The sequence below is a fragment of the Corvus hawaiiensis genome, chromosome 4, assembly GCF_020740725.1.
Source record: "Corvus hawaiiensis isolate bCorHaw1 chromosome 4, bCorHaw1.pri.cur, whole genome shotgun sequence".
Classification (NCBI taxonomy): domain Eukaryota; kingdom Metazoa; phylum Chordata; class Aves; order Passeriformes; family Corvidae; genus Corvus; species Corvus hawaiiensis.
In genome coordinates, this window is record NC_063216.1 from 22508968 (window position 1) to 22520862 (window position 11895).

The 11895-nt window shown below is 44.5% G+C and overlaps 1 protein-coding gene across 1 annotated transcript; it reads right to left on the reverse strand.

Annotated features, from left to right (window-relative positions):
- Positions 1-1315: 1315 nt before the first annotated feature.
- On the reverse strand, positions 1316-9390 carry ETFBKMT (electron transfer flavoprotein subunit beta lysine methyltransferase). The gene is made up of 4 exons (XM_048301527.1): positions 8946-9390; positions 5824-6270; positions 3102-3232; positions 1316-2328 (listed from the first exon to the last, which is right to left on the reverse strand). Exons 2-4 carry the CDS (start codon positions 6141-6143, stop codon positions 1964-1966), a joined length of 816 nt encoding a protein of 271 aa, XP_048157484.1. The 5' UTR covers positions 6144-6270; positions 8946-9390; the 3' UTR covers positions 1316-1963.
- Positions 9391-11895: the final 2505 nt, after the last annotated feature.

The following is an 11895-nucleotide window of genomic DNA, read 5'->3' on the forward strand; positions in this document are numbered from 1 at the left end:
GCTGTCACTGCAGCAAATCTTTGCACCAGATAAAGGCCTAATAACCTAATCTACCAGATTTTATTTCCTTGGGGGGTTTTTTGCTAAAGAATAGTTTATTGTTATGGCCTGTGGAATCCCTGGGATCAATCAAGGCCCATCATTCCTTTGAACACTTAGACAATAAATCTGTGTTGCACTATTTTTGATATGGCAGCCCTGTGAAACAATGCTACTGCTAACCTCAGTGGCAAAGTTATCCTTTTTCTCCTTGCTAATATAACCTTGGATTTGTCATGTTGAAGGCAAATGCAGCTTATACTGTGTCCTTAAGTGTGCCTGCAGATTTACCATCTTCCCCTACAGCTTCTTCTCAATGTGTAACTTAGGGGTACATCCTCACCTGGTGCTTTAAAAGCTGTACAACGCTGCAACGAGGTAACACTGTGTATTTAGGTTTGAAAGTTTAACGTACGTTACTTTAAATCCTTCACCATTAGAGCCTGAGTCTGCCCTTACAGTGTCTAGCATTTGCATAACTCTACTGGCATGTTTTTTGGTTTAGGTTAAATCACAGTAATTTTAAACAAATGTTTACAGGCACTGGGGGAAGTGGAAGAAGAACCTCGTGTATGTGCTTACTGCTTCATATTCTGTATTGTTTGGACATTGTTACTGTTGTCAGCCTTGCAGAATACTCACATACTGTTATGAAGATTAAAGTTTGGAAGTTGGCTGTTTGGATAGTTCTGAAAACTTGTTGGATTGTAGAACCATGTACATCTGACTGTGCTCCTAAACCTCATACTTCATGAATACCATGGTTTTCTGAGTGAGTACCACACACCTTTTCACATTTGTAAGCTTCCACCACGTGACCTGGTCTTGGGATAGTTGTAGGTGCATTTATTAGTTCCCCATCACTGCTTGTTCAATAATTGACTGCTAAAGTTAACAGTTCCTGTAAGACTGCTCTGAAAGCATTGGTTTCTTCTTCAAATGGCTACAGCTACAGCATCTTACCTGAGGATCAGATTTTTTTTTTGGACCATGTTTAGCAGATAAAAGTGATTCTTAGTTGGCAGATAAAACTGAGCATGATTTTGGAGTTTGTCCAGCATCTCCTCAAGGGAAGAGCAAAATAATTATATCAGACTTTATTCCCTGTTTTTATTTAGTTACCCTCTGTTTGTCACAGAAGTAAAGATTTCTTCATCCCTCAGCAGCTTCCCAAGATGGCAGATTGCCTGGTTTACCCTTGCAAAGGGTAATGTAGGAAACGTAGATCATTTGACCCCACTCTCGAGAGGATGAAGTTATCCCACAGCTGGCACTATTTAGTCACTTTCTATTTATTAAAGCTTTTACATTGGCTGGCAGTCAAGAAGCAGAGTTTATATTTGGGTGCAACTCCTACATAATCACTCTGGCAGTTTCAAGGAAGAGGAAATTTTTATTAGAGAGGAAAAGGGGGAGATTCAAATTAGTTACTTTGACATTCAGAGATATCCAGAAAAAGAGCAAGGCACTTTAAGTTGAGCATATTATGAGCTAATATAGTGGAGAATTTGATGAAGGACAGCAATAATTTTCTCTGTAAATAAGCTGCAAAAGCCTGTGGAAGCAGTGCAGTAGTCCTTCAGCCACAGCCCTGTCCCCACAGCAGTATGCTGGACATCCAAAACATTTCACAGTAATGTCAGCAAGACACAAATATACATGAGAAACGTCAAGCATGCAAACTCTTACATGGAAGTTGTCTGTAGATCTGCACTTCAGTTGCAGACCTCTTTGAACACAGTTTGCATGTAGCTTTTACCTCAAATTGAGCAAAAGCCTCAGTGAGTATGATTGAAATCAGTCCACTGAAGGTACAGTAATCTGCTTCACATTAACAAATAACGTTCCCTGCTTAATTTCCATTTTCATTTTATATACCTGCAAAAAGCCAACCAAGTGAGACAAAATCTCATAGAAAGCCAGCTCAAGAGTCTTCTAAGCTGTTTGAGGGTTGATAACTCCAGACGATACTTGATGTTAGCCCATAGTTTTCTTGTCTAGTACACTCAGGAAGTGAATATTCTATAACTTTGTGTAGCTGACTGTGAATGCTGTGGCTTAAAAACTGATGCCTGCCAGGGTCACCAATCAGCACTTCAGTCTGGTGTATCCTGATGCACTTCTGCAGCCAGTGATGCAGCCCATCAGCAAGCTGTTCATCATAAAACATATCTCCTAGAACTATGAGGTCCCAGTTGCCAGCATCTGAATTAATGATGTTCTTAATGGTGATGGGGAAGGGATTCAGGTGGTTCAGTTCACAGTTCAAGATCATGGCCATTCCTGCAACTGAAGAAAAGTCAAAGGAAAATTAAAGTTACATTTTAGGATTCTGCCATTCAGCCCCTTTACATATTTCTTTGACACATTTTTCAATTTCATCTCTCAAATATTTTTGTTCATCCTATCTAGGGGGCTTCCACAGCTTTCATTATGAGTCAAAATCTAGCTTGAAGTGATGAAAGTTTATCCTCATTACACCAAGACACGGGGAAGAACTATTCCTAGGATGGATAACAATGGAAATCAATCATTGATTGATGACTTGAAGTAGAATATAATAACTGCCTTAATCTATGGATATACTTCCTTCCTAACTAATGAGTAATTCAGTTATGAAGAAACTGTATTCATAAGTCAATTATGGAAAGACAAAGTCTAGAAGAAAAAGGCAAAATCTAGGCCCTGATGTACATGAAAGCACAGGAAAATGCTATGGTTCTACAGGGAAGTCAACTTGCTGCTTTTGTGCTTGGAGTTCTTGTCCAAATCATACTCTCATATGTTGTCCATACTCCAAACCATTCTCCTACTGTGATGGTATATGGACAACACCTGACAGAAAATCTGCTGTTCTAAGGAGCTATGGAACCATACCTGGGCCAAGAGAGGCTGGTACAACCCAGCTTCCAATACTGGCAAAATCCATTCCTCTTTTTAGCATTCTTAGGATTCTGTTTGGAACTTGAATTTCTCCCAAATGGAGCAAAGAAAAGTCTGTGTTAAAGGTGCTTTAAAAATTAGTAAATATCTGTACACAGAGATGAAAAAAAAGGCCTTACTAGGGTCAATGTCATTGGCAAGGACTTGGGATGCACCACTCATCATAGCAGCTATTGCTGTTGCTCCACATCCACTTCCAAGATCCAGAACCGATCGCCCTTTAACCACATGTGGATTATCTAAAATATACCTGAGAAATAAAAGCTGTTAAAGCAGTGCATAAGATCATGCAAATTTCTCAGGTTTACATTACACTGCATAAGAGTTTCTTGCCAAACATGTAATGAAGTGTGGTACCTTAACACTATTCCACATGTGCAGCTGCCACAAAGCTCCTTATTTGTCTCTGATGATATAAAAAAATCAAGAACCATCATTTTTCTCCCTTATTCCTCCCCCACCCACAAACAAAAAGAAATTCAGCCAAGTAAGCAACATTTTATGTCAATCAGATCCTTCTCTGACAGGTGAGCTTATCTGTTATGTAGACATAAACTGGTAAGTAGACACTTCTAGGTAACTAGAATTCATCAGAATGCACAAGAAATAGTAAAGTAAGAATTTGTAGAAATTAAAAGCAATCTGACTGAACAAACATGATGTATTCACACTGAATATGGTGCCCACCGATCAACCTGGAACACTGCTTATGCAATTGCTTGGAAGAAGAGGAACTTCTCCTCTTTATTTTCCTGAGCCATGCAGACAGAGGTGAAAATACTTTGAGACTGCTTAGCATTGTTCCTGAGTAGCAACAAGAAAAAGAACAGAGCTGTGGTGAGCAGAAAGGGTATCTTCATCTAACTGCTGACACCTGCCAAGAGAAATCCTGAGAAACCTTTAGGCTGGAAGTGGAGAACTGACAGAAGGCAGGCACCAGTTATTGTTAAATACTATGAATCATAATATAACCATTGCAGAGGGTTCAGAACTTTAACAACTGCCTTGAAATTCAGTTGGCTGCAAAGGGGAAAGGCCCATGTTTCAGGGAAAAGAGCCCTGGGTGAAATGAATTACTGCAAACTGCCATAATTTTGCTACCAATTTCCCTAACTTCTTTTGAAGTAGAAACAAGAAAGGGTTCTACATTTGTGTTCTCTTCTGACAGGGAGAGTGATGGCTGACTCTTCACACAGGGCTACTGATAAGCAGAGCTTTTGCAGGGGGATTCCAGGGCAGATAACTGTAACAGAAATGTTAAGACTGGTGTACATTGGGAATAGATGCATGGAAATGTCTGGGCCTGGCAGCATGAGCAGGAATGGCACCAAAAGGCCTAGGAAGAGTGTCAAGTGCAGGACATTGGTGTTGAGGCTCAGCATCTCAGATGTTTAGCAACATTTCCCTAAGGCCATCACTCCTCTAAGGACAGCCCCTAGTTTACCAACAGGCCGTGGGATCTCCACAGAAGTGCTCTGTTTCTCCTTCCTAGGGGCTCTGCTTGGATTTGCCATGACTTTCCATTAGTAATTTGTGTAGGGCATGATGTGGCCCTAATGCTGCAAATGCCTTGTTCCCAAATGAGTGGTTACTGAGTTAGTGCTGCTGATTGTGGTGACTCAGGACAGCTGGATGCTGCTGTATCTCCTGGCACAGTGCACACAGTGTCTCTGCCCTCCTGGGTTAAGCAGCGATCTTGGGTTACACCAAGAGGAGTAGCTTGAAATAGGAGACTCTTGATGCTGTGGAAACGCCAGCTGTGAAAGGAGGACAGTTATGGAGGCAACCATATGTTCTCATGCTCCCTTTTTACTCTTCCAAATTACGCAGCTGATTTCTGACATGTCTTAGTACATCAAACCAGTGCATAGACAGACAGTAAGACAATAAAGTAGTGAAATGCCAGATAATTATTATTGCCACCCAAATATCTGAGCATATGAATCATATGATAACAAAATGTAGAGATTAACTTATCTATTTTATTTACCCCATGTTTAGAAGCACTCTAGTTCATCTATATGGCAGGATAATCAACTCATAACTTAACAGTAAGACTCATCTTTTACCTGGTCCAAACTGCCTTCTTATTTATGCTTTCTTGCAGAAAAACACTAATGCCCCAATTCAGATTCTTCCCTTTCATCTACGTGGGGACTCTGACAGCTTGTTCTCTGCTGTAAAAATTAAGATTTTTTTTTCCTGGTGTTTAAAGTGAGAGATTTGATTTTACAAAATAAAAGAACTCTTAACTACTTCTTGGGAATCGGGAACATTAAAGACATTTTGGCAGTCAGTGGCCAAAATCAAAATGTGGCTTCTGATGTGACTAAAATCCGCAATAAGTCTCAACAGTAAAGCTACTGAAATCCTAGATGAGGAGAGTGATTCAGGCTAAACAGCACTCCAAGTGCATCAGCATTAAACTATTTTTCTCAACAGATCAGAAGCACATCCATACTCCTGTCTGTCTCCAACAAAAACCCACACATGTTATGACAAAACAGCAATCCTCTTGTTTGGAGTGATAGAATTAAACACCTCACCAGGTTTTGATGACAACTGCACAGCCCTTCCATGGATCCAAATTCAGCCCCATTGTCAGCAAACGCATGGCCACTGAATATAACAAGTTTCTACTTAAAAGATACAAGTTATTTTACACAGCAGGTGCTGGAACTCGCTGCCCGCCAGCAGAAATTGGGACGCTCCAGTATAAGCAGAGAGGAGATAACGCACCCATAATAGCAAACACACATCACTAGGAATTGCTACAATCAGAGCCAGGTCTGACATCCTGGCACGCTGGAATTACCAGCTGTGGTGATCTGTGCTGCGTACCTGGAGAGGGCTTGGCCTCCCGGCCAGTAAATTGCCCAGAAGGGGTCCCCATAAGGCCAGAGATCAGGTTTTTCTCTCCAGAACCTGCAGCGAGGGGTGAGGAGGCGCAGCCGGATCTCTGGTGTGAGGTGCCCGCTGTTGGTGACCTCGGTGTTCTCCTCCAAAAACGCTCTCACCTCGGGGTCCAGAGACTTGCCCGCGCTCCAATGGCAGCAGCGCTTCCAGCGCAGAGAGGGGCCTCCCCTCCTGCTTCTCCAGACCTTGCCAAGGGCGTTCTGCCTGCCCAAGAGGAGCAGCCTCTTCCAGCCACGGAAGGCCATGCTTCCCCAAGGACACCAACCTTCCCCAGGAGAACTCGGAGCACAGCTTATCTGAAGCAAGTGATGAGGCACAAAGCTTGAAACAAACTCACAGGGTGTTTTTTTTGATAGCGATGGATGACAATTCCTGAAAGGAGAAAAACACTACGTGAGTGATGTTTCTTCAGTGACTTCAAGGTTTGCACGACCAGGGACTTTAAGAAGAGGCGGTCCCTGTGCTCTTGTGCCCATAAACACATGCCTTGCCCTTGCCCAGTCTTAAACCTGAAAGAAGTGGTATTCAAGGAGGAAGATATCAAGGGATCCATTCAGAACTCTAAACTTATCCAGTGAGAAACAACCAGTTAGTGGGACAGCTGATAGAACTAAAAATTAACTGTGCCACCTTTTAACACATCTCTCCCTCTGCCCTGGAGATATACACACAGCAATCTACTCCCATTTAAGGTTCATCCACTGAATCTTCAGATTTTACAGGAAGACTCTGGCATTGCAGGGCCTGTGGACATAGCAATGGTTATCAGTAGGTAGTTTGAAGAGACACCATTAATTACCAGTTTTATAATGGTGATGAATCTTTTATACAAAAGCATCTTTTTAAAGGCAAGCAATTAAAGGATTTCCTCTCTCTCCCTAAGATTTATCGATCAAGCTCTAAAATTGGTAAAAATAGAAAAAAATCCCCAAACCTGATCTTAACCAGAGTAGTCCCAATTCATTGCATATCAGTCTGTATTTTAAAGGATTGGTTAGTCTTATGGTGCAATAGTCTCATGTGGATGCTGTCAGCTGTAGAAGAAAGCAGACCTCCATCCCTGTAGCCCACTCTGAGAAACTATATAAACATGCTCCAAGCTGTATGAAGAGAGACACGGAATCCAACACATTTAAATCAAGTTTTTAAAAGGTGATGCATTCAGACTGGACAGCCTTCTCACACCACTCAAGGTGTGCAGTACACTTCACAAAAGCAGTGAAGGAGAATGAAAGATTGGTATGTCAGAGTTTCGATTCATTTAAGAAACAAGAGAATGGAGAGTGGAGAGCCACAGCACTGCATTGAGAGGCAAAGGAAGAGCCTCTCAGCACTTCATCACCAAACTTTCCTCACCCGCCATCTCTTGCAGACCCTGGGCCTTTCCTATTCTGATCCTGCAAGTACACTCACCAAGAAGTGGTCTGAAGGGAGAGGAAATGTTTTCTAGCCTTCCTGCTTAGATCTCCTTCACCCATCCTTTAGTATTTCCATACCCTTTTTCCTTCCCCACCTTGCTCTCTAATTTCTTTTCAGTAACTCAGACTTCCTTGCTTCAGGGCACAGCTTTTGAACCACCCCTGAGACTGATGACCAGAGAAGCATTTCAGGCCTGTGCTCCCACAGCAGTAAGACTACAAGTACAAACAGACAAGAAACTGAACTCATTGTTTTGCAATTGTTTTCTCTCTTCTGGAGGTTTTCACAAAACAGCAGAATGATGCATGAAGAAAAACAACTTTCATCCCACCCCTGACAATTTTTTACAACAAAAGAATCATGGACATCTTCACCATTTGAGAGCTGTGCAGGTTGTCCTTAACTAGACAAAGGGACAACAGGAAGAATATGCCAATGAAACAGTCTTAACACTTTGTATTTCATTAGATCAGTTTTTCTTTATTTGTCTGTATCTTTAGAAAAAATTCACACATTTTTAGTGGTATTTTTGTTGTGTGCTGGCCTCTGCTTTAAGTACTGGCTTTAGTTTCATCACTTACTAAAACATTAAGCTGTGAACTTCACACTTTGTTGTTTAGGCTGATACTCTCACTAAATCTTTGTTTAAATCATTGGCTAAAGGCTTTATGTTTCTATTACAAATAAATACACAAAATCAAACATTTTGCATTTTTCCACACTGGAGAATGCCATTCAGCAGAGTCCATGTAATTAATGAATGCAATTAGCAAATGCCTTCCTTCTTGAAGGCAGAGCTCTATAATCCTCATCTGCCTAAGGGAAGCATGATGTTAACTGCAATCAATCGGAGAGATAAATCTTGTCAGCAAATGCTGTATGCTGGCTTTTCTCCATGAATTGCTGCAAATTAGCAGGTCTGAGATTCTGTAGCGTTTATTTTGCATGGCCTGTCACGATGGTTACTCTCCTGAAATTAATCATCGGTAGAGAAACACCTGCCAAGAGCTCTGTGCTCAAAATGCCAAACTGAGCTTAAGCGCATAGTGAGGGAAGGCATCAGGATGGATATCCCTGCGTTTGACACTCCTGGCCCACCCGTTTTACTGGGAATAAAATCAGGATGAATAGCAGGATGGATAGCCCTGCATTTGACACTCCTGGTCTGCCCATTTTACTATAAGTCATAGTATCAGGGGGCAAGGAGAACTTGGACAAGAAGAAAAAAACGTAGCCAAACCCACAAGAAAAAACCCACCTCCAAACCAACCCCCCCCAAAAAAAACCCGAACCCTCAAACCAACCCGCAATTTCTACGCAATTTATGTTGGGTTTTGTTTTTGTTTTTTTTTCAGGCAGCAAGAGCCTTCCAAAGCCCAACCACACCGCCCCACTTCCCCTCGGGGGATGCCAGTCCTCCCAACGCCCGCTCCTGCGACGGGGGCAAACGCCGCCCGCACCGCGGGCCGAGCGGCCGGCGCTGCCCCGCCGCCATCGCCACTCGCGCGGCGCTGGGCTCCTGCGGCAAAGCCGCCGCAGGCCTCGGGAGCACGGGCAGCTCCCGGCCGGGGCAAGGGGAGGTCCGGGCCCGCTGCCCAGCCCGGCCGGAGCGCCCGGCCCACACGTACCTCCTGCTGCTGCTGCCGCCGCGCTCCCGGGGCCGCGCCGGGCCGCGCTCCCGCCCGCACTTAAAGCGGCAGCGCCGGAGCGCCCGGCACCGCCGCCGAGGCCTCGGCTAGTGCTCGGGCCGGTTCTCTTTCCCGTCCTGCAGTGCCTGCCCCGCTCCGAGTCCGGAGCCCTGCTCGGTGCCGTTTGCTTGCTCCGCTCCTAGTGCATTTGAAAGGCTTTTCTAGAAGACTTGCGTCAATGTGAACTAGCCCTGCGTTTAAAAGCGTTGATAAAATCCACGCGGGAAAAGGAGCGATAACATACGTCCGCATCAGACAGCAGGGAAAATAAGGGGTTTTTTTCCCCTTTGCACATCAGATCAAGGGCTCTGTCAATCCGGCGTGGCCCAGAGAAAGCTCTCCAGCCTCTTGGAGACAGCAGCAGCTACCACAGGCAGCAGCCACCGAGGGAGCGCCCAGCGCCGGCTCTGCCCCTCGGGCAAGCGGGACCTCTGGCTCCTTCTCTGCATGTTCCTGTTCCACCTGCTCCATCCGTCCCGTTCATATTGCTGCTGCTCCAAAGAGCCCTTCGCTTCTCTCCCCAGACCCTCTCCGCTGTGGGCAGGAGGGGGGGCTTCCCTCACGGCACCGTGTTGTTGCTGTCCCTCAGGAGGGCACAGCTCTGTGGCAGGTAAATCACTCGACACACCGGCACCTACAAACACTGGTGTTTCCTTCGAGGCCTCGAAGGGGCCACATTTTCATATGGCAGTGACTGTGACCCATTGGTGCTGGACAAGGAACCAAACCCACCTGCATCCCCTCCAATTCCCCAAGGTTTCTGACCTTCACAGAGAGATCCCCCCCGAAACGGGCTCGCTTCCCTCCGAGACACCTGCGACTCCCCAACAACTCCCACCTAGTCTCTGCCCCATCTCCAGTCCCATCTGCTCCCTAAATCTGGGATTTAGGGAATACCAGCAGTTTCCAACAGGAGTGACAGATGGGGGTTCTCTAGCTTCCCTATGGGGCAAAGTGTCCCAAATTTCTTGTGCTGCGTTTTGAAAAGGCTCTTGTGCATTGACCGGGGTGATGATTCTGCAGCACTTGGGGCGCCAGGGATTTAAACCTGGCGATTCCTCAGCCCAAGCCTGGGTCTGCCCAAATCTCTGAGGTTACGAGGCCATCTAGTGATCTGCAAGCTTGTTACAATTAGAATGTACTCTCCACGGTGGGAGAGCTCGTTGTAAACCAGGATCTCTTTAAATGCGGATGATCCGCAGTCTCCCGAGAGAAGGTGACCCCACCATGCTGGGCTGCAGAGTGACCAGGACCCAGACAGAAGCTGGTGTCCTCCTGCCACGTGAAGGAGCCTGAAATCCACAGACATGTTAAGCTACAGGAATACTTGCATGCCTTTTACTCTTCTGAAGCAGAACCCACACTCAGTCTTTTTAGAAATGATCCCTCGAATTGTAAAAAGGTGGATCTTCGTGGTTTAAGCTCAAGGAAGGACATAATTTCTTGGAGCCCTTAGGGGAACTGTGAAGTTTCAAAGGTCTTTCAGCGGCTCTTGCTGGTCCTCTCCAAGAAGGGAGACACTGGAAACACTCGTAACAGCCAAAATTGTGAATAAAACACACAATTTTTTATGAAATATAAATTGTGAATAAAACATTGGGGGTTGTGCCCTCTAGATACTCACCACCATGCTAGGAATAAAGAACTCAATAATGTAACAGGGAAAACATTATCAACATCAGCTCAGGATGCCATGTAAGATGTGGTACCAGGATGCTGACAGGTGATGATACAGCTCTACCTTGCGCATTGTATTTTACGCCTGACATGGTTCTCAGGGAAGCTTTTACAGTTGGATCTCCAGCCTCTTTGATTGATATTGTAACAAGTATGTTCTCAAATCTAGTTTTTCTGAACATCTGATATATGATTTTACTCAGTAGCTATGTGAACCTCAGTGAAGTCACTGCTGTCTAATACAGACCAACATCCTACTTTAAAAGGCAGCTAAAAAGGATAGAATCATAAAATCACAGAGTGGCTTTTGTTGGAAGGGACCTTAAAGATCATCTAATTCCTACCTCTCAAAGAAGTTGTCTGGCTGCTCCCAGCTGAGAGATCTCTTAGGTGAAAAAGGAGGGGTAAAGTCTTTGCTTCCTAGTAACAGTGGCAGGGATGTTAAAATCAGAAATTTTTCTCATTTAACAACAAATAATTAGTTGTGATTGTACAGATTCCTAGCATGACATAAGAAAGCCCCGATACCAGTGATAGCTGCCATGCCTCTTGTGAAAGTCTAGGTGAACCACTTAGCCTTTCAGGACAAACTTTGTGGTGATTATTTCAGCAAAGTAGCAAAATCTGTCATCTGTGAGAAAAAGAGTTTAATTTCCAAAGGCCTTTTGCTTTAGATGGTGACATCTTAAGGATTTCTGCTACAATTTCTGGTGTCCTATGCAAACTACCAGAAGTGTGCTGGAATTTGCTCTGAGGACAAGGACATCTTTGATCACCACAGAACATCAATTTGGTGGATCATGGAGGAGTGCAACACTTGCAAAATGCAGTTGTAGAGTAGCACACAAGGGACTCTTGCGTGTCCAAGGGAATTAGGGCATTGCTGGCTGACGATACAACTGCCCAAGTGTCTGGGGAAATCTTGTTCGAGCCAATTAATAACAAAGAAATGGAGCTGCCCAAGGACAGAGAGGAGGGCAAGGCAGAGAGGAGCTATGTTCACATTAGCAAGCCCACAACTCGGGAATCTTCACAGATACAAAGGTTAAACTCAAAGAAAGGCAGGGCAGTGGTTCAGCAGCCAGGTGATCTCCCCAGGTCGCTCTTTCTCTTCCAGCCAGTACAGGTGACAAGGCCAGCTGCTCCAGTTTGCTGTGGTGAAAACACCTCGGTGGAAATTCACCAAGGAGAAAATGGATGGATTCAGGATGCT

Coding starts and splice junctions, on each gene's coding strand:
- ETFBKMT (XM_048301527.1), bottom strand. CDS start 6,143: ATGGCCTTCCGTGGCTGGAAGAGGCTGCTCCTCTTGGGCAGGCAGAAC. Junction 3,233..5,823: donor GGAGGCCAAGCCCTCTCCAG/GTACGCAGCACA, acceptor TTTATTTCTCAG/GTATATTTTAGATAATCCAC. Junction 2,329..3,101: donor TGCCAATGACATTGACCCTA/GTAAGGCCTTTT, acceptor ACTTTTCTTCAG/TTGCAGGAATGGCCATGATC.